Below are 27,226 nucleotides of genomic sequence, written 5' to 3'. Positions count from 1 at the left end.
GCACTGTTACTATGAGAAGCGCTGTTACTATTTAGGGCAGTATCAGGGGCTCTATTACTACTGAGGGCACTGTTACTATTAGGGGCACTACTGGAAGCACTATCACTACTGGGGCCATTACTGGGGGCGCTGTTACTATTGGGGACACTATTAGAGGCTCTATTACTACTGGGGGCACTGTTACTATGGGGAGCACTGTTACTTTTTAGGGCACTATCAGGGGCACTATTAGTACTGGGTGCATTGTTACTATTGGGAGCACTACTGGGGGGCGCTGTTACTATGGGGAGCGCTGTTACTATTTAGGGCACTATTACTACTGGGGGCACTGTTACTATGGGGAGCGCTGTTACTATTTAGAGCACTATCAGGGGCACAATTAGTACTGGGTGCATTGTTACTATTGGGAGCACTACTGGTGGCGCTGTTACTATGGGGAGCGCTGTTACTATTTAGGGCACTATTACTACTGGGGGCACTGTTACTATGAGAAGCGCTGTTACTATTTAGAGCACTATCAGGGGCACAATTAGTACTGGGTGCATTGTTACTATTGGGAGCACTACTGGGGGGCGCTGTTACTATTTAGGGCACTATTACTACTGGGGGCACTGTTACTATGAGAAGCGTTGTTACTATTTAGGGCAGTATCTGGGGCTCTATTACTACTGAGGGCACTGTTACTATTAGGGGCACTCCTGGAAGCACTATCACTACTGGGGCCATTACTGGGGGCGCTGTTACTATTGGGGACACTATTAGAGGCTCTATTACTACTGAGGGCACTGTTACTATTAGGGGAACTAGTGGAAGCACTATCACTACTGGGGCCATTACTGGGGGCACTGTTACTATTTAGGGCACTACCATGGGCACTATTACTACTGGGGGCACTGTTACTATTGGGGACGCTATTAGAGGCACCATTACTACTGAGGGCACTGTTTCTATTAGAGACACTACTGGAGGCATTATTACTACTGGGGCCATTACTAGGGGCACTGTTACTATTGGGGATGCTATTGGAGGCTCTATTACTACTGGGGGCACTGCTACTTTTGCGGACACTACAGAGGGTGCTGTTACTATTAGGGCCGCTTTTGAGGGCACTGTTACTACTGTGGACAATGTTATTACTGTTACTAGTTGCAGCCACTAAAATAATAGAGGTAATACCATTCATCGTGACAAGGCACGCCAATTTTCAGATTTATTATTAGGCCTCATGATTAACTATTAAATTGTCAAACAAACAGTTATTGACTGAACTTTATTGTTACCTGTACTGATGATGTCATCGGGAAGCATGTCACCGCAAAACCTAGACAAATTAAGAGGAACAACAAAGAAAAACATGTTACTGTTGTATAGCATTGTATATGTTCCAGTCTTTTATGTGATATAGGTATAAATCAAAAATAACATAAAGAATGTTAAAGTGACCCCCTGGTCGTAAAACAGAATTATGTCCAGAGGCTGGAGGGGGATTTATATTACCTATCATTGTTGGTCCTTTGCGCCATTGCCCCACAGATCTATGGGCCCTAATTTAAATCGACCAAGATGGCCGCCACAATTTGCATTACACCTGCTCTGTGATTGGCCAATGCTGCTCACATGATCAGTGTTGGCCAATCAGACAGCAGCATGAAGTGCCTTGGACTACTGATGCATTAGGTACTTAGAAGATTGTGGTGGCCATCTAAGAAGATGAAAATGGGGCACGAAACTGACGGATCCGAAGGACAACGGCGTAGAGGACCAACAGCCACTAATATAACACCCTCTCTGTCCTGGAACCAGAGTGTGGCTTTAAAGGGTTGTACCAACATTGCAAGTTATCCCCTATTCACAAGGGAGAGAGTAACTTGCTGATCGGTGAAGGTCTCACTGCTGAGACCCCCGCTGAGGACAAGAACGGGGTCCCATGTCCTCCTTACGTCAGGGTTACTGCACCTACTTCAGTGAGGAATAGACCAGCGTGCTGGTCGTGCAAGCGCACTAATGCTCCTTTGACTGTCAATGTGACTAGCAAGATACCCAAGTGCCAACGGTTCAGGTATTTCTTTCGGCCCCATTAAAATGAATGGAGCGCTAATCACACATGCTCGGCCAACTCCACATACACAGGGACTTCCTATGGGGGGACAAGGGCCTCCGCAGTGACAGTCAGAGCAGGACACAAGACCCCCATTCTAGATATCAGCGGGGGTCTCGGCGGTGGCACCCCCACTGATCGTCATCCAGTGGGTAGGGGATAACGTGCAATTTGGATACAACCCCTTTGGGTTATCTGCTGTTGCCAGGGGATGTAGTAACTCCCGTTCATATCTATCGGTGATCGTGTAATATGCGGTAGGGTCACTACAGCACCTACGTCTAGGTTCACCTCTTATTGAGTACATGTTAGGTATGAATTACCTTCCCACTAAACCGTGAACATCGTCGTAGCTGTCATATACTTCCAGGTAGTCGGAGAGGCAATCGGTGTCTTCTTCAATATCCATCTCTAGAAACTGTAAGACAATAGGCTGGCCGATCTTCACCCGGATGTGCCAGTAACAGATCTGTTCATTCTCATATTCGTTAGGATATCCGGGGGATTTAATAATTCGCTCTTGCTCGGTAAACACGCCGCCGCACTCCTTTGCTGCAGAAAAAGCAATCAAGTTTTTAGTGAAAACGCATTTTGAGCTGGCGAAGTTAAGCATGTAATGGGGGATGGGGGGGATCCCCACCAGGGCAACAAGAAAAGGGGCCCCTTCTTTGCCATTTTTGGACATTTTTTTTTTGATAATTTCGGCCCACATAATACCGCCATGTTTTGCCAAGATAAAACTAGGAAAATAATCTGTAATATCCAGATAATACTCCCTTAACAAGCCCATATAATACGGCCGTATAGTTTTCCAGTAACATCACTATACATTACTGAATAATAGGGTGATTTCAGTTTTCTCCTGGGATTCCCATTCTTGTGGGTTTGCAAAAAATGGCCCTGATATGGCCTTTTTTCAACAGATTAACTATCCTTTGGTCATCATTAGTTGATGGATGAGGGTCTGACGCCTTGGATCCCCATCCATCAGCGGATCGCCCAGGATGCTGTCATTAATGATCACTCCTCTTTTCTCATGGTCAGGACGTCACATCCAAGCCTGACCATGAGAGAAGAAGGAAGTGGAAGTGAAGTGTGACGCTCCCACTTCCTCCTCAGTCTACTGATGATGACATCCAGTCCCCTGAACTGGACAGTGGGCCGGACGATAAGCTGATGGGCTGCGATCCGGAGCGGTGGACCCCCGTCCATCAACTACTGATGATCTATCCAGAGAATGAGTCATGAGTTGAAAAAACCGCAGAAAACCCCTTTTAAAATGACCCTGACCATACAAGTATAATATGTTAGCATTTGATCCTAATCATGTCTCCCAACTGTCCCGGATTTGGCAGGATAGTCCCAGTTTTTAACAACTTCCCCACAATTCTGAGAACTCAGACACAGGTCCTTCATCGGTGGCCTGTAATGGGCTAAAATTAAAAAACAGCCTGTTCCCCTCCTTTAGCTCCAGTGCTCCGCTCATTTCCGGGTAGCACAATATTGTGTCATCTAGGACATGATCACCACGGCAAGTCACTGGCCTCAGCCATACTAATACTGAGGCTGGGGATTAGCCAAGGTGATCATTGGATTGCACGACCCGGAAGGAAGTGGGGGACCAGAGCAACACAGATCAGAACAGCGAGGGGAGTGATAGAGGTGAGTATAGGCTGTTTTTTTTTATTTTGTGGCATAAAGGGGGCATTAGTACTGAGCAGGACCATGCAAAGTGGTTAAAAAAATAATACAAAAGTTACTCACCTCTCCTGCTGTCAGCTGCGTCCTCCGGCTGGCTCCCCAGCACTGCTACTGAGCTCTTTCAGCAGACGGGGATTTAAAAATCCCCGCCTCCTGAAAGGGCTGTGCAGATTGGCTGAGGGTTCAGCCAATAGCAGCTAGTGCTTAGCTATTGGCTGAGCGCTCAGCCAATGGCAGATAGCTCTTAGCTATTCATTCATGAATAGCAATATCTTAGCTATTCATGAATTAATAGCTAAGAGCTATCTGTCATTGGCTGAGCACTCAGCAAATAGCTAAGCAGTAGCTGCTATTGGCTGAGCCCTCAGTCAATCTGCACAGCCCTTTCAGGAGGCGGGGATTTTTAAATCCCCGTCTGCTGAAAGTGCTGGACAGCAGTGCCGGGGAGCCAGCCGGAGGACGCGGCTGACAGCAGGAGAGGTGAGTAACTTTTTTATTATTTTTTTAACCACTTTTTGATGATTATCGGGGAAGGGCTTATATTTCAAGCCCTTCTCCGATAATCATTCTGCGGGGCTTGTCAGAAACCACTGCTTTCAATGGGATCGGCAGCAGTGCCGATCCCATTGAAAGCAATGGGATAGCATGCCGCGGACTTCTGCCACAGCTGTGACAGCTGTGGCATTCTCCATGACTGGCGATGTCGCAGCGATATCCCAGCGATTTTGGGGTATCTGCGGTGTTTTTCTCGCACTGCGATGCGAGACTTTAACTTTAGAATAGCATCGCAGTGGAGAAAAAAACGCCAGTGGGTGGGAGCCCTTAGGACTGCTTGTGCTTGGTGATATCAGCATTTCAGCTCTGCTCAGACAGCTCTGGTCTTCGTGAGTAAGGAGCAGAGGATAATACTGGCCTTGTAAAGGGCTATTCTGTGCAAAATTAATTTCAGTGCCCACAATGCCTTGCACTGGAGCCAGCACAATGCATCATGGGGGACTGAGTCAGAAATAGCCGCGACCAGAAGAGCTGCTCCAGTCCCCTCGCAATGCAATAGAAGCATCCAGACTTGGCTTCAGACATTGAGATTGACTTAGAATCTGACGTCACCTGAAGACGGGCAGTACCGGAAGACGTCTGTGGAAAGCAGTGGCCATGGAAGAAGATAAACTAAGTGCGGCCGGGTCAATGGGACTGGACAAAACAAGCCTACAATCAGCCTACAATTTAACGGAAGTGTATATGGCCAACATGCGTAATTACCCAGGATAGCAGTGAGGAACAAAAGTTGTCTGGGCCTCAGAATATATTATTTTGGGCTCTTTCACACGGGCATTGCGATTTCCACCCGCCCGCATCACGGCTGAAAATTGCATGAACGAGAGAGAAAGACGCAACCAAGACGTGGCTAAATCTCCAGTTTTCTCGCCCATTCCGTCGGCCAGGAGGAGAGAAAGGCTGTCCCCCTCACTTCTCCTCCCTTTGCCTAAAAGCCTATGGGAGCTGCCAGCAAAGGGAGGGGGAGGGACTTTAGCAGCGCTTGCCATGCTAATTTCCCTCCTCTCTCTCCCCAGCCGGAGGGGGAAGGACTTTAGCAACGTAAGCCGCTGCTAACCTCCCTCCTCCTCCCCTTTTCTGACGGCTCTCATATTCTCCCATAGGAGTCTATGGGAACCGGCTACGTATTCTGGCAAACAGATAGGACAAGGTCTATCTTTTTCGTCCGCACATAGAAGCAGCCGGTTTTATGCGCGGGAAAATCACCCCTCTGAACGGATGCATTGGAGTCCAACGCTTCAGATGGGCGCGATTTTCAGCCATCATTTTGTGTGAAAGAGGCCCAACAGCGATGCGGGATGGAGGTCCGGAAAGACCTAGCACTGAGGGGACCATAAGGGGGTCCAGTGAGGGTGTCACGGGTGAAGGAGACTTGGGGAGAGAATCCGGCCAAGGCCGGTTCTTTAAATGTATCTTCCAGCACAACAAAAATCTTCATTGAAATCATTTCCTAGTTAACCCTTTGCAATCCAATTTTGGATTCATGGTTTTCCTAGGGGGCTTTCTCTTTCTGCTATTATACAATAGCACCATCTGCTGGCTAGAGCCAGTACTGCGGTATGGGACTTGCTGGAGAGGCCCCTGACAACAGAGCGGCCAGTAATCTACAGTAAGAAAACACTGCCGGACGTCTTCCAACATCAGAGCTGTACAGCCTTTAATCAGAATGTCTTTAGACGTCAGACAGTGGATTGGAAAGGGTTAAAAGGCCTCATCAGCGGATGCTCTCGCCTGCGTACATACAGTAGTGTCTATGAGGAAGGCCACGCAGGAGTTCGGGTCAGCTTCGGTGGACCAGTGCCCGGGCTGGGGTGGCCATAAGGGTAGGCAGTCAGGCAGCGGGCTAGGGACCACCCTGCTAGCATTTTGACTGCTAATAAGGTGGGCTGCACTGGGACGCAGGTGGGCTCCAGGTGCTGCCTGCATGTATTGGCAATGCACATGGTACCTGGGCTATAGGTGGGGGTCCAACTAACCTAAAGCCGGTCTCACACGGGCGGATTTGAATAGCGGAATCCAGAGTCAGCGTCTGCATGGAGGATCAGTAAATGGCATGCATTGAAAGGTATGTTAAAAAAAAAATAAATTAAAAACTAATTGTGATTTCCACGAGCGGATAGGCCGTGGGTACCTGCATCATCGCCTAGCAACAGCACAGGTCCATGGTTATCCGCAGTACAGGATAGAAGGTACGCGGGGTCGCTGACCGGGGTCACAGCCGGATCCTGCTGCAGGATCCGGCATGCGGAATCCGTATCGTTCGTGTGAGCCCGGCCTAAGGGGCCTGGCAGTAGGTGGAGGCCCGCCCTAAGTTCCCAGGATGGTGACAGTGCCACAATCTGCGCCAAGCTCAAAGACTGTATTCCTGTAAGTAAAGCATGGCATTAAGCCACATGTTTATCTTCCAATAGCCCGCGTGGCTGTGTCCTCGCCGGTTAAAGGAAGGACGTGGCGTGTGACGCGAGGTCGAGGTGTGATCTGGTTCCTCCCCTTATTCATCAAAGCCATTGGTCATTGGCTGATTACAGTCATGTGAGCACTGACACCGTCGGGTCTGGGAGTCTAATTTCTGATTAATCACAGGTTGGTCTGATTTAGTCCTTCGTGGTATTAGTCGTGTCTTTGTGGTGTTTTCATGTTTTCTTGTTTTTGTGTCTTGTGCTGTTCTGTATCAGACGTTACTGGACATCGGAGCCATTTCACGAAACACTTTACTTCAGGAGATATTTTGCATGTTTCAGAAAACAGTAATGTTGACCACATCTGTGTTTTGGAACGATGCGTAAAATCTGTTTTTTTTTTGCCTTGGGCCTCTGGGCCCGTGTTTCATAATCCCGTATCCGCACCACTCGGCTTCAGCTTATTGCTTCTGTGTTATCCAGTTGGCGGTATTAGATATTTGTTTGCCATCTAAGGTTTTGCAGCTTTTTTCCTGGCTTCATATCATTCTGTAGCCGTACTATTGTCTTCTTATCCCCAATCTCTACAAAGTCAGCCTCCGCGAGGTTCTCCATTTTCTAGTGCTTAGATGGATAGTACATTAAAGGTGGTCGTCTACGAATAGATACTTTTCACCTATCTTGTGGATAGGGCATCATAGTTGGAGGTCCAATCACTGGGACCTCCACCGAGCACAAGAATGGGGGTCCTGAATGTCCACAAATGCATGGAGAGGGGGTCACACATACCCACCACCACTCCTATCATCAGGACTGGTGAACGCCATTCGTTTGTGGAAATTTGGGACCTCCACTCTCATAATTGGTGGGGGTTCCAATGGTCAGACCCCACCGTTCAGATACCTATTCCCTATCCTGTGGTAGGAGATAAGTACTTTTCATGGGACAACCCCTTTGACCTCTGACATCGTCACGCCAGTGGCGTCTGCTGTTGACACTATTGCTAACCTTACTTATAGCAACATTACTATCGCATGAAGAAAGTTTCATCCCTCCGACAACTTCTAGGGGAGGATTGGTTTTTGGCAATGAGTGTTCATTGTAATGACATTGCCGCGTGCAGTTTTCTAAGTTTTTGACAGTGAGGGGGTGATTTCCTAAAATTGCACAATTTGGGGGAGATTTATCATACAATGTTTAGCGTATAAAAGTCGCATAATTCAGTGTAAGCATGGCTCGTGCAAAAAGTTTGTGACTTTCCTGAAAAAGGGGGTGCGGCTTGTTGGGAGGGGAGTGACTCCAGGTCCCGGCCTCGTAGGAGCTCAGAGCAGCTGATGCCCACCTAACATACCAAGAGGTGTGCGCCTCCTTATGTACTAAGCACCGCCGGGCAATATTAAGACCGGGATCTAAAACATTGATCTTATTAAATCTCCTCTTTGTTCCTAATTTTTGGCTGACCCCTCCTTGTTCTATAACGCACCCCGCATCGTTCTCTTACCATGTGGGTTGTAGCAATAGACGTCCCATTTTTCGCTCTTGTTTAACCGGTAACCGTAGTCAACGATGCCTTTCTTTCCGAATCCACAGTTGTAGGTGGCCTTGACGATAGGGTAGCCCACTCTTCCCTTGTGTAGCCATCCGGCAGCACAGACGTGGAACCCTGCGGAGTGCGAACAGTAAGACCTCGTTATACAGAGAAACTTCTTGTCATGGCTCCGTTTAACCAAAACACAGCACCACCCTTGTCTGTGGGTTGTGTCTGGTAATGCAGCCCAACTCCCATTCATTTCACTGGTGCTGAGCTGCAATACCACACACAACCCTATGGACAAGGGTGGCGCTATGTTTGGAAGAAAACAGCCATGTTTTTTAAACCATGGACAGTACATGGATGGGGTGCATCAAGAACTTCGGGAACAAGCAGCAGATTTAACAATGGCCCCTGCATGAATCGGGGGTAAGGGGGTGGGGGGTGGGGGGTGAGAATCAACCGCACCGGTGGCCGGAGGGTCAGGTTGACCGGGAGAAAAAATAATGTTTCTGATACCAATGACAAAACAGTGCGCATGTTACCCTATCATGTCCCCACAGCACCCTAACCCAAAAGAGGGCCTATTCACACGAGCGTTGGTATGCGATAAAGAATCGCGACCATCTCATGGTTTCCAATATATTTATTCAGATTCGCGACTATTAGCCGTGTAAAATGTAGCGCCGGTCATAATAGGACATCGGTGACTGATTTTATACGCTGCGTCCAAAGATAGGTCTTACCCTATCCTTAGCCAAAATACGCTGGAAGCTCCCATAGACTTCTATGGCAGCTGAAAAAAAAAGCGAAGGGGCGGAGTTTAGCTGCGTCCAACGCTGCAAGAAGATTACAGCTGGATTTATTAGAAGTCATTCCCAGGATTTATGCTGACTGAGGGATTTCAGCGTATATTTTCGCTTTTATGCGGCAGCCACAGTATGAATGGACGAGAAAATGCTAATTTTGATTGGGACTTGATTGCGGCTTTTTCCTTTTCACATGCTTTTCGCCCGCGACGCAGCCAGCGTGAAGATGCATCGCTTTTGTGAAGGACGCCTTAAGGCCTCATGTCCACTAGGAAATTCGAGCCTGCACAGATTCTCCATACAGAATCCCGCAGCGGGACCCTCCTTTCCCGCGGACATGAGGCCTGAAAAAAGATTCAACTCACTTGTCCGGACGCTGCGGGTTCCCGTCTGTCGCGGCCAGAAATTCAGCTGTGGGTGTACCGCGGGACTGGACGGCTTCTATGGAAGCCTGCGGGAGACCCGCAGAAAATGGAGCATGCTGCATTTTTTCTCCCGCACGCGAGAAAACGCAAATCGATTAAAATGCCATCCGCGGGTGCAAATTTCAATTTAATTGACCGCGGATGGCCAATGATTCCCTATGGGCAAAATTGAATGCAGATTCCGCAGCGGAATTCGCAATTCAATTTTGCTAGTGGACATGAGGCCTAAGGTGCTGTGGGGACACGACGGACCCGAGGACGTAATTTACTCATTAGTCCCACACTGACAGCCCGTCTTCACCCCTGCAGCGGCAGCTTCTCACTTTACTGCACTGAAGCGAGACTGCTAGCGGGGACCCCGGTAAGCATCACAATCACATCCCCGGGTCCCTGACATGTGTCACCCCAGGTGCCATGGAGACATGGCGGCTGTTTCTTCCAGCAAGAACTGGCAGTAAAATAGTTAACTAATCAGATTGTTACATCAATTGCTAAACCGAATACATTGTGTTCAGATTTGGAAACATTTCGGCTTTATGTGATACTGAGGCTATAAACCTGTCAGGAGGATAGATACAGGGATCGGCGCACAAAGAGAAAACTGCAAGCTGAACGACAATCAGAAGATTAGCGGGCCGGCAGCTTGGAACATTTTCAGCGGGAATCTACTAGAGGCTGTGACGCTGCCGCGGACGCATCGACTTCTATCCAACTACTGACTAGTGATGAAGGCGGTCGGTCCCAAAAAGTCCGATTGAACTTAAATTTAGATGATGTCCCTGAATCAAACATAAATGAAGATGTCCGTCCGAGTCGTGATGAAGAAAATCACTGCTATGTTTTTGGGGAGGAGCTTATTAAGCTCCATGATGTAATTGGCATCAACTTGTACTGTAATACCGTGTTTCCCCGAAAATAAGGCACCCCCTGAAATTTGCAGAAGTCCCAAATATAAGGCACCGCCCGATAGTAAGGCATAGTAAAGTGTGCAGGCAAGTCAAGAGGCCTGTCCCCTGCTGCCATCCCCGTTGTCTCCTACCTCCAGATGTATAGGTAGATCTGCAGACAGTCTGCTGTTATCCTGTCCCTGCTGTGCTGTACGAGTGTGCTGTTGTGAGCTCCCCTTGCTGGCTGGAAAAGTCCATACTGTATATTCTGTTCCTACTGTACACGTCTGCCGTGATGAGCTCCCCCTGGTGGCCGGAAGCTGCAATACCATCCCTGCTTACAAGTGGTACAGGAACTTCTGTCTGCAGACACATGAAGATGTACGTTACTTTACAGCCCTTATTTTATGGCACCCTGTGTGATTCTTAAGGCTGGGTTCTCACAGAGCGTATTTCCAGCGGAAATCTTGCAGTTTGGCCACAGCGATAAACAGCGAGATTTCCGCCGGGAAAGCGCTGCTTCAAAACCCACGGCACTCAGCCGCTTGTTTTGAAGCGACCTGGCTGCATGCTTTTCCGTTTCTGTGGCAAGTAAATCCGCACCACAACACCGGCTTCTCCCAGCTTTGGCGTGATAGATTTGCTGTCCCATGTGGACGAGATTTCTGAGAAATTTCGTCCACAAAGCTGGCCAATTGAGGGATTAGCGGCCACAGACGGATTTGCCGCGGCGAAATAAGACACCCCCTGAAAATAAGACGTAGCGCATATTTGGGAGCAAAAATTAATATAAGACGCGTCTTATTTTCGGGGAAACAGGGTATCTACTGCGGTTCCTACTTCCAGTGACAGGACTATCTGAGGATTGGAGACACACTAGTGTTGGCGTTGGGTTTGGCTTGAATACATTTCCAATTGATCAAACTGGGAAAACGTTACAAAAAAACCTTACTTCAGGCTTAGACAGACGGGCGCAGGCGCTAATACGCTCACCGCTACGGAGCATATAGTGCATGAGCCAGGGGTTTGGTTTTTTTTGACTATTCAAAAAAACCTGCGGAAACATGTGTCCTGACCGATCTTTCTCGCACAAACTATCAACGCGCGAGAATCCCGCTAGTGAAGAAGAAACCATTTAATCCCGGCCGTCTGAAGAAGCCCTGAGCGGTGGGTTTAGAGGCAGAAGGTGTGTAGAAAAATCCATCGCACATTCCGCCATGAAAACGGGCGCTTCTATTGGTTCTGCTCGTTCGGCCACATTTGCTCCGTCGCGGCAGCAGGAGGTTCCGATTTTTTTCTATACAGTATATGAAGCAACGGCGATTTCTGCTCCTGGGCGCCAATTATGTTTTTCACGACTCGTGAAGCGACGCGCAGCTGACAGGATGGTTTTTGTTTCTCGTCTGGTGTTTCATAGGAAATGATGTCATACTAGCGAGGAGACGGCGAGCTGGAAGCGCCGATCACTTCTGTACTACACAATACGATTATTTAACCCTTGCCAAAAAGTGATGAATTCCAGATGTTTGGGGGGACTTCACCGCGGAGCTTTCTAGGGAAGAAGTAAGCGCTTCACACGGACAAGTTGGGACTTTGAAACCATTTATTATAGAAGACGTTTGCTTTGTAATCACTGGGATGTTAAACGCTGATTAACGCCGGACGAACGTAACATCCGCCATGTTTGTGTTACTGAACGATGAAAAAGAATTCATTCGCTTCTCATTCATTCTTCAAGTTCATGCAAAACACAATTGATACTCGTTCCTGTGTAAAGGCAGCTTCACACGGGCGTAAGCATATTAATGCGCACATTTGTACCGTGTATTTGCATGATGGTCATTAAGTGTTTGTGTGTGCGTACTTTACTGTACTTATTGCGATTGTCGATTTGTAAACTACTGATCGCCTATCTGCAGGATGGGTCATCAGTAGTATATCCATGAGGGTCTTCCACCCGGGACCCTGCTGATCAGCTGTACGCCTGGCCAGCAAACAGCTCCGTTCCCACTGCAATGGCCATGCTTGGTATTACAGGCATTGAAGTGAATAGGAACTGCATGTAATACCAAGCCTAGCCACTGCAGTGGAAACGGAGCTGTTTGTTTCCTGCAGAAATCAGCTCAGTCTTCAGTGCACTGGCCCAGCGTACAGCTGATCAACGGGGTCCCAGAAGGCAGACCATCGTGGATCTACTACTGATGACCTATGCTGATCAGCTGTGGTGGCGGGCAGCAGACTACGCCGAAGTACTATTGATGGCCCATCCGAAGGATAGCCATCATTAGTTTAGAGCTGGACAACCTCTTTAAAGAAGTCCTGTGGTGTCCTCAGGTCAGCAGAGCCGACTGCATATGTTTGAGCTGCGGCCCCCATGACTCTATTGCAGCTTCTATTTTCTCTATACTCCCCCCATTTTCCCTACCAAGCCCCATAAGAGTGTATTCACATGGCGGAATCCCATGCACATTTTTCCACGCAGATCCCGCCTCTAAAAACCGCCGTAGAAATCAGTGGCTATGCGCATTTATACCCGCTGATCTAGGCTTTTCCAATAGGCAAATCCATGTGCAGAATTTCATGCATCACTATTACTACTGGGGATACTGTGGGGACACTATTACTACTGTAGCAACTGTGGGGTCACTATTACTACTAGGGCCACTCTGGGAGACACTATTACTACTGGGACCACTCTGGGGAACACTATTACTACTAGGGCCACTCTGGGTGTCACTATTACTACTGGGGCCACTTTGGGGGTAACTATTACTCCTAGGGCCACTCTGTGGGACACTATTACTACTGGGGCCACTCTGTGGGACACTATTACTACTGGGGTCACTCTGGGGGACACTATTACTACTAGGGCCACTGTGGGGATCACTATTACTACTAGGGGCACTGTGGGGGTCACTATTACTACTGAGACCACTGTGGGTGACACTATTACTACTAGGACCACTGTGGGGGACACTATTACTACTAGGACCACTGTGGGGGTCACTATTACTACTGGGGCCACTGTGGGGGGCCACTATTACTACTAGGGCCACTGTGGAGGTCACTATTACTACTGAGACCACTGTGTGGAACACTATTACTACTAGGGCCACTGTGGGGGTCACTATTACTACTAGGGCCACTGTGGGGGTCACTATTAGTACTAGCGCCACTGTGGGGGTCACTATTACTACTGGTGCCACTGTGGGGGTCACTATTACTACTGGTGCCACTGTGGGGGTCACTATTACTACTAGAGCCACTGTGGGGGTCACTATTACTACTGAGGCACTGTGGGGGTCACTATTACTACTGAAGCACTGTGGGGGTCACTATTACCACTGGGGCCACTGTGGGGGTCACCATTACTACTAGGACCACTGTGGGGGTCACTATTACTACTAGAGCCACTGTGGGGGTCACTATTACTACTAGAGCCACTGTGGGGGTCACTATTACTACTGAGGCACTGTGGGGGTCACTATTACCACTGGGGCCACTGTGGGGGTCACCATTACTACTAGGGCCACTGTGGGGGTCACTATTACTACTAGGGTCACTCTGCACGTGGTAGAATACCTCGTGCTGATGTAGCAGATGTTTACACGTGGTTGAAATGCTGTGGAATGTCCACAGCTAAAATTGCCATGGCAAATTCCGCATCTTAAAAATCTGTATCTTTGCTGCGGATTTTGACTGGACATCAGCCGTGTACCTGCAGATGATGTCATACTATGCGGCGCACCCCCTCACCTCCTCCGTAGGCTTCCCGCTGTCAGCGCTCTCCGGCTTCTGGTTCCCAATGGCCTGGTCAGGTGCGGCGCCGCTGGAAGCCTACGGAGGAGGTGAGGGGGAGCGCCGCATAGTATGAAATCATCTGCAGGTACACGGCTGATGTCCAGTCAAAATCCATAGCAATTATACAGATTTTGACTTTTTTTGGATGCAGGAATGCTGGGGAATTTGCTTCCCATCTTTTTGGAACCGCCCCTGTACTTTTTACAATGATGGAGTTAAAATCATATGTTGTGTTAAGCCCCGCCCCTGACCACACCCCTTTTGTCCCGCTTTGACCCTGGGAAGATCTGGTCACCTTAGCGTACGTAATTGTGCGTTCACCCGTGTGAAGCCGGCCTTCGGCAGATACATTACATGTACTTTTGTCAAGACAACACGATGTCAGTGCAGAGCCATAACAAGATCTGCCGGCAGCACTCATCCAGCTCGCTGACAGTTTCCAAATACTCTTTTGTTCCACAAAACTAGAAAATAAGGGAAAGGGTTAATAAAGATGAATCCTAGAGATCTGCTACCTGTGAGGTCACGTTACTTTGTGATGATTGGCGGAGGGAGGGGGTAGCACAGATCATCAGGACCTCCGCCGGTCTAATGCAACAACGCTCCAATGTGGCGAGCGTATTTGCGCATTCGCCCGTGTGAAGAAGCGGTAATGATGACTGGCGGAAATCTGAATTTCGACTAGCCCTACCACGGTCCTTCCCACTACCTGCTTGTCCACCCGCAGATGTCTCACTGACAGCAGTACCGAGGCTGTCGTGGGTTCCGGACTCCTCCAATCTCCTGCACATGCTATAGGCTAGACCAGGAGATGGGGAGGAGTCAGGATGTCCTCTGCATACAGCAACCGGCGTCTGGAACCGGTGACAGGCTCGGTACTACTGTGAGTAAAACATTACTGCGGAGGAGAAGACAAGGCACAATTGTATTAATGGGGGCTATTAGGGGCACTATTACCAAAGGGGCCACAAATGGGGGACACAGTTACTAAGAGGGGTCACACAGAGGGCACTTATTTAGTTGAGGCACTAATACAGTGGGGGGGGGGGGATGCTAAGAGGAGGGTGTAGTGACAGGGCGCGTTCACACATAGCGGATTTGCTGCAGATTTTCCACAGCTGAAATTATCTGCAGCAAATCCGCATCAGAAACCCCATGAAAATCTGCACCATTTTGTTGTAAATTTTGATGTAGATTTGCTGCAGAACTCACCCCAAATTTAAACTGAAACTGCAGGTTTGCTGTGGATTTTTTCAGTTATAGAAAATCCGCAGTAAATAAGCTACGTGTGATTGCGTCTTATTATAGTGAGAGATCATCAGGACCGGTAGAACAGGAGAAGCGCTGCCAGAAACCAACAGAATGACCTACACCATCAGGACCGGAGGAGCAGGAGGAGTGTAGCCAGAGCCCTACAGAATGACCTCCACCATCAAAACCGGAGGAGCAGGAGAAGTGCTGCCAGAGCCCTGCAGAATGACCTCTACCATCAGGACCAGAGGAGCAGGAGGAGTGTGGCCAAAGCCCTACAATTTGACCTTCAGCACCAGGGTTGGAGGAACAGGAGGAGCGCTGGTAGAGCCCTGCAGAATACCCTCCACCATCAGGGTTGAAGAAGCAGGAGAAGTGCTGCCAGAGCCCTGCAGAATGACCTCCACCATCAGGACCGGAGGAGCAGGAGGAGCGCTGTCAGAGCCCTGCAGAATGACCCCCAGCATCAGGACTGGAGGAGCAGGAGGAGCGCTGTCAGAGCCCCACAGAATGACCTCCACCATCAGGACTGGAGGAGCAGGAGGAGCGCTGTCAGAGCCCTGCAGAATGACCTCCACCATCAGGACTGGAGAAGCAGAGGGAGCGCTGCCAGAGCCCTACAGAATGACCTCCACCATCAGGACCGGAGGAGCAGGAGGAGCGCTGTCAGAGCCCTACAAAGTAAGCTCCAGCAGCTACTGACCAAACTGTCATGCACAGACCCTGTGAGGGTGACATGAGGGCCTGACGTCCTCTACTGGGACCTGTAATCACAACCCAACCTTGGGCAGCTTGATTCATTCACCAGAATTAGCCCCTGGCTCTCTTCTCATGATTTTGATTTCCTTTGACCTTTGAGATGTCATTTTGTTCTCAATGAATTACACAATTTACATCAATGTGTGATTTACGTGTTTTCCCTTAATTTTTTTGAGCAGCGTACAAATATTACGTAAACGATATTCAGCCCCCCCCTCACAAGTACAACATGTACAATAGTTCAAAATACAATAGCAATACTCACATGAGGACTAAATGACATGGAACAGCGAGGACCCGCTATCTGCGCTCCCTGATTAGTGTAAAGTATGACTAAGCTGTTTCAAAGCTTTTAACGTCAGTGACATGTCAGAATCTTTGATCGGAGGGTGGGAGTGGGGGGGGGGGGGGCGCCTGCTGAAAACCCCACCCATCACTGAATTAAACAGGTGGATTCTGTGTGCATTTAGCTGTCATACGAGCGGTGTACAGGCCCCATAGACTTCCTAAGTAGCCGCAGCATGCTCTATTTCTCTGCTGAATCCGCGTGGACGGCCTCCATTGATCTCAATGGATGCATGCGACCCGCAGCCCATAATCAATTAACACTGTGTATAGGCTGCGGGTACCCATGTCATCGCTAAGCAATGGCGCGGGAAATACAAACCAAAAAAAAACAAAAACCTGTGCTGCGCATGACTGTCTGCGAGCCTCTACAGTCATACACAATAGAACTATGCGACGTACGTAGGGTCACTGGCTGGGCTCACAGACAGAATCTGACCCGGTCGTGTGAGCCCGGCCTAAAGTTATAGTTTATTAAGCTAAGAAAAGGACTTGGGGATTTTAGTTAACTGTAAGCTTAACTGGAGCAACCAGTGTCAGGCAGCTGCTGCCAAGGCAAATAGGATCATGAGGTGCATCAGAAGAGGTCTAGAGGCGCGTGACGAGAACATTGTTCTTCCTCTTTACAACTATCTTTATTAAATAGATCTAATAAAGTCCAGGACAAGTTATGGTGACCATACACATGAGAGAATGGTCGCCCAAAATGGCCAATTTTAGCTGTTTTAAGCGATCAGTGACTAAAAATATAATGTGAATGATCACAACAGAATAGGCTATAGTCTGCCAAACGTTTGACTGAGCCTATTGACTTTCATCATGTATCCACAGGATAGGTGAAAAAAGTCTGGTTGGTGGAGGTTTCATCACTGAGACCCCACCGAATGGGGGTATTGTTAGTCCCTCTCTACCTCACTTCAGCCCCCACAGTGAAATTAAATCTGGCGCGTGCCCTAAATTTGCCATAATTTGTGACCGGGGTCTAGATAACTTTGCTTAGTGGATCTCCACCATTGTTTCCGGACCTTGGTTGTATGATGATTGACATTTAGGCTCATGGTAACATTGCCGGACTCTTACCTATCTTCCAGGCTTCCTTCAGCTGCTCGTACGTAGCGAGTTGACCCCCTTCATACTGGCACACGGCTCTCGCCTCTCTGTAGGTGAGCTGGTATTTTCCGTTCCTTGATTCTCGGTGATAGACTCCAGCTGCTTGCTCTGAGGGGGACAACGAGTCGCTATTATGAGATTGTTTAACAATGTCTTTTCCAAGTTTTTCGTCCACCTCCTGCATCGCATATCGTTTACTACGGTGCATCGGCGCCAGCAACCCAGCAAAACATTGATTTCACTGACAGGAAGTACTGGACGGCGGCCCGGGCGCAGAACCAACTTTTTAGGAAGAAAATCATATTTCGGCTCCACGTATTACATCCAGCAATGTAGTTTTAGAGTAAACACAGTTGTTTGTCCCTGTGGAGCCTCATCCATAACATAATGCTTCATGGTGTAACGGGGAACAATCCGAAACACTTAAGAAGTATTTTGTTGAAGGCAGAAATCTGGTTTACATCAAAATCAGTTACAGTACCTTAAAGCCTTCTTATGGGAGGTTAGTCCTATGGGGGTTAGTTCTGTGGTGGTTAGTCCTGCGGGGTGGTTAGTCCTATGGGTGAGTTAGTCCTATAGGGGTTAGTTCTGTGGTGGTTAGTCCTGCGGGGCGGTTAGTCCTATGGGCGAGTTAGTCCTATGGGGGTTAGTTCTGTGGGGGTTGGTCCTGTAGGGATTTGTCTGGTGAGGGTTGTTCCTATGAGGGTTAGTCTGGTAAGGATTAGTCTGGTAGGTTGGTCCTATGGAGTAGTTAGTCCTATGGGGGTTAGTTCTGTGGGGGTTGGTCCTGTACGGATTTGTCTGGTGAGGGTTGTTCCTATGAGGGTTAGTCTGGTAAGGATTAGTCTGGTAGGTTGGTCCTATAGGGGGGTTTGTCTTATAGGGAGTTAGTTCAGTGTGGTTAGTCTGGTGGGGATTAGTCCTATGGAGAGGGGGGAGATGTTAATCTTATAGGGAGTTAGTTCTGTGGGGTAGTCTAGTGGGGGTTGGTCCCATGGGCTGGTTAGTCCTGTAGGGTTTTCTTCTTCTGTAGGGGAGTGGTCCTGTATGAATTCATCCTATGGGGCTTTAGTCCTATAGGGAGTTAATCCTGTGTGGGGGACAGTCCTATGGGGGTTGTCCTACAAAGAGATTGGTTCTACGGGGATAAGAGTCATTATAGTTAATGCTGCTTAGTTATTCATAAAAATGTTCCCCATCAGATGAGCATCTTGGGTCACGATGGACATAAGAAGCTGTTTTAAGACACAAGAACCATATATCAAAACGTTGACAATTCTATATAAAGGCTTACTTATTGCGCATTGGATATTAGAATTCTGGCATTCAAAAGATGCATTTTTTTCACGTGCCAAACTGGAGAATTTTTGAGAATTTATGCTGCACCTTCATTCTTTTTTTAAAAGTGGGTGAGGCTCAGCTTTAGGTGGTGGGGGCCAAGCATGGCCATAAAATTTTCTATAGTTTACTATCTGGCTATGGAAAAACTAGAGGTCACCAGTTATATGTAGGAACTTATGTATTGTGCCTTGGCCACCAGAATTCTGTTGTCCAAAAGTTGCAATTTTATCGCACATGCTAAAACTGTGAGTTTTTGAACATTTACACCCAACCAGTAAAGAAAGTGTAGTGGAAGAGGCCTCCTTCTGCTACAATACATGCATGGAGCCTTTCTTCAGCACAGTCCAGGGCTGACGCTATCATTGCGGTACCACGTTACGGAACGGCGAAGCTCCAATTGAGGTCAGACGTAATGCAAGTTACTAGTAAGAGCATGAGCCAATCAGAAGACAATGCAAACTTCTGCGTGAATGTGTAGGCTGGATTTGGCGCGATCGCCTTGTCAGACCTGTGCTTATTCTAGGGACTCTCAATGCGAATCGATGCCTGATTGTCCTGCAGACAATGATGGAGGACTTTCTGGATGATCTCCCCCTATCGTAGTAGAAAGAGGCCCCTTCCAGTACGCTTTCCTTACTTCAGTCATAGCCGCGGCGCTACGGGACTTGGGGCTTAAATACATTGGCCGCGCTGTTGTGCGCGAGTTTAAAAACAAAGCGGGAAGATAGGTCCTGCCTATATTTTCTTGCATGTAGTAATATCACAAGAGAATCCCGCTAGTCAAAATGAAACCAAAATCTTGGCCATCTGTAGAGGCCCTTAGAGAGACGTGGAAGGCGGATTTCTGCTTCTCACATGCTTCTTTTAACTTTTCAATTGTGGTTTACGCTCTCTAACTAACAGGGGCCACAACACAACATTGGAATCCATGTTCTGGGGCCCCCATGCTTTTTGACTACAGCCTGTATTGAAGTGTATCTCTCCATGTGAAGTTAGGAGGCGCATGAGGAAATCCTACTGGGAAGACCAAAATATGAATGGAGAAGAGACAAGAGTTGTGTAACAATTCCTCAGCTTGTAAAGTGATATTAAACATGTGTGGGATATGGAGATGGCAGCGTGCAGGATCTCTCGGGAACTCTAAGCTCCTACAAATTCCATTAAAAACCATGGAAAACAAATTGAAGACATAGCGGCAAACTTGGCATTTGGGTACCGCTCCTTCCGCCCTTGAAGTTCATCTGCCGTTATGACACAGTGCTACATTTTTGATGGATCAGGTCATCATACAGTTTTGGGATATTATGAACGCCGAGTCGCCAAATGCTAAGCTGAAGTTTAATAATAATCCTTATTTTAGAGCTGAAGTACATTTACGACCGACAACCATCATCGGAGTCCAGTATTCTGACCAATGGCAGAGCGCGTAGCATTATCTCCGAGGCATCTCTCCGACTTTATAAAAACGGGCAGGTCTTCTAGCTTTGGGACAAATGTCAACATATTAAAAGGGTCATCTGATTTCCAAAAAAAACCCCATCCTATTAGGGGATTCTGAGTTTAACCCTTTCAAGACCAGAGTTTTTTTTTTCAGTTTTTTATTTTTGTTTTTTTCATCCCAACTTTCCAAGATCCAAAACATTTTTTTGTATGTCGGAGGGCTTGTTTTCTGCAAGGCAAGTTGTATTTATGATGCAAATTAAAGTAAACATATTAAAACGTAAGAAAAAATTCTGCAGGGCATCACAAGTACGGTAACACCAAACTGATAGTTTTGTATGTTTTATTAGCTTTAAAAAGAAAAAAAACTTTTTTTAAATTGCTTTTTCTTGCCATTTTCTGACTCCCATAACTTTTATTGTTCCGTCGATTGTGCAGTATGAGGGCTTGTTTTTTCTTGTGGGGCATGCACTTGTTTCTATTGGTCCCATAATGAGGTACATTTGACTTCTTGATCACTTTTTATTCACATTTTTTATCAGATGGAATGTCCAAAAAACCCTGCAGTTCTGGCATTGAGTATTTTATTCTTACAGTTGTTTAGCTTTTTATTGTTAAGTTTTTAATGGGAAAAAGTTTTTTTTAACTTTACTTTTTTATACTTGTAAAACTTTTTATTTAACCTTTTTTAAAGGGGTTTTCTGGGACTTTAATTTTTTTTCCATTGGCTCAGAAATGTATAAAATAAAGAAAAAAAACAGATACCTGATCCAGTGCTGGAGCCCCGGTCTCTGTCACCTAGAACCCAGATGAATCTGGCGGGTGATCACATGTCATATATTGTGCATGTGACTGTTTAGCCAATCACAGGCTTCAGTGGCCATAGAAGAATCACCATCACAGCCTGCGATTGGCTAAATTGTCGCATGAAACGCCTGCTGGCCTATTTTGGGCTCCAAGCGGGGGCAGCAGGGCTCCTGCCCTGAATGAGGAGCCGCTGGAGCAGGTGAGTATATGTATTTTTCTTTATTCTATGCATTTCTGAGCCACTGAATTTTTTTATAAGTCACAGAAAACCCATTTTCCTTTTTTTTAGTCCCCACTAGGACTTCAATTACAATCACTTGATCACTTGTCCCTTATACCACATATAGCACTTTTAATTGATGCCTATTAAAGGGGTTGTCTCACGCCGAAACGTATTTTTTTTTTATTCAATAGCCCCCCCGTTCGGCGCGAGACAAACCCGATGCATGTGTTAAAAAAAACAAAAACGGGTAGTACTTACCCGAATCCCCGCGCTGCGGCGACTTCTTCCTTCTTCTTACTTACCTTAGTAAGATGGCCGCCGCGATCTTCACTGTGAGGTCCATTGCCGATTCCAGCCTCCTGATTGGCTGGAATCGGCACACGTGACGGGGCGGAGCTATGAGGAGCAGCTCTCCGGCACGAGCGGCCCCATTCAGAAGGGAGAAGACCGCACAGCGCAAGCGCGTCTAAAATCGCCAGAAGAGGCGATTTTAGACGGATCCATGGAGACGAGGACGCCAGCAACGGAACAGGTAAGTGAATAACTTCTGTATGGCTCATAATTAATGCACGATTTATATTACAAAGTGCATTAATATGGCCATACAGAAGTGCAGACACCCCACATGCTTTCATGAGACAACCCCTTTAAGTTTGCTACAGACAGGGGTTAATAGGGTTAATAGGCATCCATACATAACAGTCATGGGAGCCTTTATGAGACCCCAGGCTGTCATGGCAGCTCATTGGCGCCTCATGTTTCCATTGCAAGGAGAATCATAGAATGGTAGAGTTGGAAAGGACCTCCGGGGTCATTGGGTCCAACCCCCTGCTCAGTGTAGGATTTACTAAATCATCCCAGACAGATGTCTGTCCAGCCTCTGAAGACTTCCATTGAAGGAGAACTCCCCACCTCCCGTGGTAACCTGTTCCACTCATTGATCCCGCTCACTGTCTAATATCTAATCCGTGTCTCCTCCCTTTCAGTTCCATCCCATTGATTCTAGTCTTTCCTTGTACAGATGAGAATAGGGCTGATCCCTCTGCACTGTGACGGCCCTTCAGATATTTGTAGGCGGCTATTAAGTCTCCTCTCAGCCTTCTCTTCTGCAAGCTAAACATTCCCAGATCCTTCAACCGTTCCTTATAGGACATGACTTAGACACTGTGGTCAGCCACCTTTGCCATCATACATTAGGCTCTGTTCAACTTCCATCGCAAACTCTGTCATTGTTGCATGTAGTGTAAATGTCTGTCTGGCTGCGGCTCCTCCTGCTATTTTCCAGGGATGCTGGCGTCAGTTGAATGTCAAAATAAAAGGGGTTGACTATGATGAGGCAACCCCTTAAATTGACACTTATATTATACACTATGTTACCGTGTATGCTTCTTTATTCCCATACAGCCACTCATCTGCTGTTTCCCCTGGCCCTGCTATGGTGATACAAGATGGCAATGCTGTACATTGATAGTCTAAGAGATAACACGCTGTTCTGATTGGTCAGTGACGCTCACATGAGCAGCACTGACCACTCAGAATGCAGCATGCAGTGGCTGATTGCCGATGTACAGTATGCATCACTTAGAAGCAGGAGCACCGGGGCGGAGCACCCTGAACCGGCAGATTGGCAGCTGTATAGGAATAAAGGAGGGAACTGGGTAAGAGAAGACCGCGCTCCTCTCTCATTGAAGGGTCCCTTTAACACTTCCCTCTATTTTGCAGAGCTTGCTGGGACACATTCAGCTCCAGACTTTTGGAGATTCCTTTAAACCGCTGATGTAAAGGATACTGCAATAGTCTTCACGTCTCCCGGGGAAGAGGCTTCCTGAGGCCTGATAATTGCTTGCAGGCTGCGCCCTGTCAGTCATAGCGGCGTTTGCCTAGATCAGTTATTAGGTATATTGGACGTTCCTCTCTTTGACCCTGTAGGACTTATTTTCCACATTAAGGGTTAACTTAAGTGATCAACGTTCCCTTCTTAAGAGCACCTTGCAGGAGAGACTTGGGTGTCAACGCCAGCATCCAGGAGACATCTTATCCTTGGCTTACAATCATGGTCGTTGCATAATGTATACAGTCCTTGAATTACAGAACACCGCTGGCCTCCGAAACAAGTGTGGCTGCGCCAAAGGTCCAGCTCACCCCCCATCATTCTGCAGATTCTGGGCCAAGATCCACATCAGATTTGTATAAGCTTAGCATTCAAATGAATTCTATGGAAATACGCACCATGGAGCACGCAGCATGGATTTTGAAATCCACATCGCAGAAAATAAGAATTGACATGTCGGGAACTCATTGGATAGCCTTGTTGACTGGGGTCAAATGTGTTTGTAGATTCGCATTCAAATCCACCGTGGAGCCCAAGACTGCACCATTAAAGTGAATGGGAGCTAGGCTGCAATACCAGACACGACATATGGACAAAGGTGGCGCTGTGCTTGGAAGAAGGCAGCCATGTTTTTCTAACCCTGGACAACCCCTTTAAATGGTTTGTGTTAAGTCATAACGTTATCCACTATGTACAGGACAGGGGCTAACTTTATGATCACTGGCGGTCCGACCGCTGGGACTCCCATTGATCTCGAGAACGGGGGTCCGGTCAGTCCCTGAGTGAATGAAGCGGAGGTCACACGGGTGCTCAACAGCCTCATTCACTCCAATGACAATGCTGGAGATTGTTGAAGTGCTTGAACTCAGTTATCTCTGCCGCTGTCATTGAAGTGAATTGGTCAAGTGCGGCCTCCGCTCCATTCACTCAGCACCTGATTGAGCCCCGTTCCTCGAGATTGATGGCCGGTCCCAGTGGTTGGACCACCACTGATCATAAAGTTTTCTGTATCCTGTGGATAGGGGATAACGTTATAATTTGGCACAATCCCTTTAAGAGTGCAATCCAATTCTAGCCAAGACTGATATATCACATGACCCCCTTCCCATTGGTAAAACCTGAGCTGAATTCAATATGGCAGAGTTCAAAATGCCCGTCAAAAACATCTCCTCCACCAAAAAAACGCAGCCTTTCCCAGTTCATACTCACACATTGGAAATCTATTTTTTCGTCCGCCTCCATTTACAGTAAACCGGACGATTGGTAATCATGTTTATTCCTGCTGTAACGAACCATATAATGTACTGAAAAACGTAAAAAATGTCTAAGTGCAGCGAAATGAAAAGAAAAAAAACACAATTTCGCCATCTGGGGGGGGGGGGGGGGGGGGGGGGGCTGTGGGGGTGGTGGGGGGGGGGTTATTGTTTCTACGGCGTATGCACAGCAGCAAAATTGCCCTGATTACAATTTTGATTACAACTAGAGATGAGCGAGCATCAAAATGCTCGGGTGCTCGTTACTCGGGACGAAATTTTCGTGATGCTCGAGGGTTCGTTTCGAGTAACGAACCCCATTGAAGTCAATGGGCGACCCGAGCATTTTTGTATATCGCCGATGCTCACTAAGGTTTTCATTTGTGAAAATCTGGGCAATTCAAGAAAGTGATGGGAACGACACAGAAACGGATAGGGCAGGCGAGGGGCTACATGTTGGGCTGCATCTCAAGTTCCCAGGTCCCACTATTAAGCCACAATAGCGGCAAGAGTGCCCCCCCCCCCCCCCCCGCACTGTCAGCGTAAAGATCGTTCTCCTCTGCCATAGCTGTAACAGCTGTGGCAGAGAAGAACGATGTTTGCCCATTGAATTCAATGGAGCCGGCAATACAGCAGGTTCCACTGAAAGCAATGGGCTGCCGGCGATCGCAGGATGAATTGTCGGGAAGGGCTTAAATATATAAGCGCTTCCCTGCAATTCATCCAGAAATGTGTTACAATAAAAATATATACCGTATATACCGGCGTATAAGGCTACGGATTTCAAGCCCTGTGTCCAGAAAGCAATGCTCTGCCGTGGACCAGGAGGGAGCGACAGCCTGCAGCAGCGCCGCAGAATGCCAGGGGAGGTGAGTAATGATTTTTATTCTTTGCTCCACTGTATTCCCGGCGTATAAGGTGACAGTTGGGGGGTACTACTTTTAAAAAATATATCATTGGCAAAAACTTAGGATTTGGCCCAGAAGCCGATGTCCAGCCTGCCGGGTGAAGTGCGGAAGTCTTGGAAATGAAGGGTCAAATCTGTAAATACTGAGTCGATGTCTAAACTTGATGTGTTTTTCAATAAAAGTTTAAAAACTTATGAAATACTTCTAATTGTATGCCAGTAACCATGGAAACATCCGACTAAAAGATCTAAAACACTGAAGCAGAAATCTTTGTGAAAACCATAATTCGTATCATAACTTTTGGTCACGACTGCAGACGCCAATCCGGCCAGTTAAATGTCGCTGTCAGTGTTGGTTAACGGAAGCGATCAGAGTGATCTCTGATCGGGGCTGTTGCCACCTGGTCAAGGACAGTGGGCACTACTCCTACCCCCCCCCCCCCCGCTCCATACAGACCCCCCCCACACACATCCAGATTTTGCTAAGGGGTTAAAAACATTTTTGAGGAATGTCTGCGTTTGCAGCGAGCGGACGACCCTGCAGTAAAACATTTACAACTGTGCCCTGTACTGTCATCGATAGTACGTCCGGCAGGACGGCGTCCGCTGGAGATACGGGAACTAGTCAGCTGCTTACATAGGAACAGATAAATCAAAAAGTTTCAAAAATATCACAATTTTAAAAAAGCGAGAAAACGTCAAAGTAATCTGCAGTATAAACATCATATAAGAGAACACAGAATGTTCCGGAACGAAAATAGAGACGGCAAATAAAAGAAAATTGCGCGCTGCGCCGCTTCTTTAAATATACATTTAGTTCCAGGAAAAATGTGCTAACAGGTAATTTACATTAAAGTGAAATCCATCTGAAGAAGGAAGACCGCAAATGGTAAAAAAAACATATAGAACCGTTTCTCTCAGTTATTGGACTGCCGTAGGACTAGAAGTCTAAGCATGCCTCTGCTTGGAAGGACCCGATGGGAACAATTCCACATAACAAATCCACCGTTAGTCACTGAGCACATTCTGGGACTTGTAGTTCCACGTGTCCTGCTGACTTCAGAGACCTTAGCATTGCTGGATCCACTGACCTGCTCATCCTGAGACTTGTAGTTCCCCCACATCCTTGGGCTTGGTGGTCTCGGCTGCAGATGTTCCCTAGAATGGGCTGACATTGAATGAATCACTCACCTAGCCAGATGGAGTTGTGGAGGATTCCGTTCTTGAATCCCCATCCGAAGGCTTCGTCCAAGTGGAAGGCGAGGAGGACGAGGGAAATGAGGTTTTTCATGTTTCAGCAGGGATTTCTTCCAAGAAACGACTCTCGCATCTGACGGAGCCCCTTCTGAAACATCTGCTCTCCAGATCTTATAAGCAGGACCTTTTTTTTCTTCCTGCCTACTGCAAGTTTAGCGGCCGGACCAATTAAAAGAGCAGCTGCAGGATTTCACAATTAGAATGACGTGAGGCGAGGATGATGAGGGTGATGGTGCAAAAGTCGGAATGACTTACCCAGTGGTTATGACCAACCGCCGTCTGCGCACCGGGGAGTCATCAGACTTTACTGGAACTGAAATGAACCCTCGTTAGTGGCATCATTTGTACTGCCCAGCAGCCGGGACTGGGTGACGGCGCGTTCACATCAGCGCTTGCGGTTTCCGTTTTGCGTTCTGCTGTTCCGCCAAAGGAGTTGCAAAATGGAAAAAACAAGTGTTCCGCTTTACTTCCCGCTGACGTCAGTCGGACTCTCTGA

General features: G+C 47.6%; 1 protein-coding gene across 1 annotated transcript in view; it reads right to left on the bottom strand.

Moving 5' to 3' along the window:
• The window catches only part of TNFAIP6 (TNF alpha induced protein 6), a 31,706-nt gene extending 4,891 nt beyond the window's left edge, over positions 1 to 26,815 (bottom strand). Inside the window, exons 1-5 of the mRNA XM_066575204.1 lie at positions 26,665 to 26,815; positions 17,642 to 17,779; positions 8,255 to 8,416; positions 2,422 to 2,650; positions 1,281 to 1,321 (exon numbers count right to left, since the gene is read on the bottom strand). Coding sequence (XP_066431301.1) covers positions 1,281 to 1,321; positions 2,422 to 2,650; positions 8,255 to 8,416; positions 17,642 to 17,779; positions 26,665 to 26,764 — 670 coding nt within the window. The 5' untranslated portion in view covers positions 26,765 to 26,815. The remainder of the gene's footprint in view (positions 1 to 1,280; positions 1,322 to 2,421; positions 2,651 to 8,254; positions 8,417 to 17,641; positions 17,780 to 26,664) is intronic.
• Positions 26,816 to 27,226: the final 411 nt, after the last annotated feature.

The sequence above is a fragment of the Eleutherodactylus coqui genome, chromosome 8, assembly GCF_035609145.1.
Source record: "Eleutherodactylus coqui strain aEleCoq1 chromosome 8, aEleCoq1.hap1, whole genome shotgun sequence".
Classification (NCBI taxonomy): Eukaryota; Metazoa; Chordata; class Amphibia; order Anura; family Eleutherodactylidae; genus Eleutherodactylus; species Eleutherodactylus coqui.
Note: the sequence above shows the minus strand (reverse complement) of the source record. Positions and strands in the feature narration are given on the sequence as shown.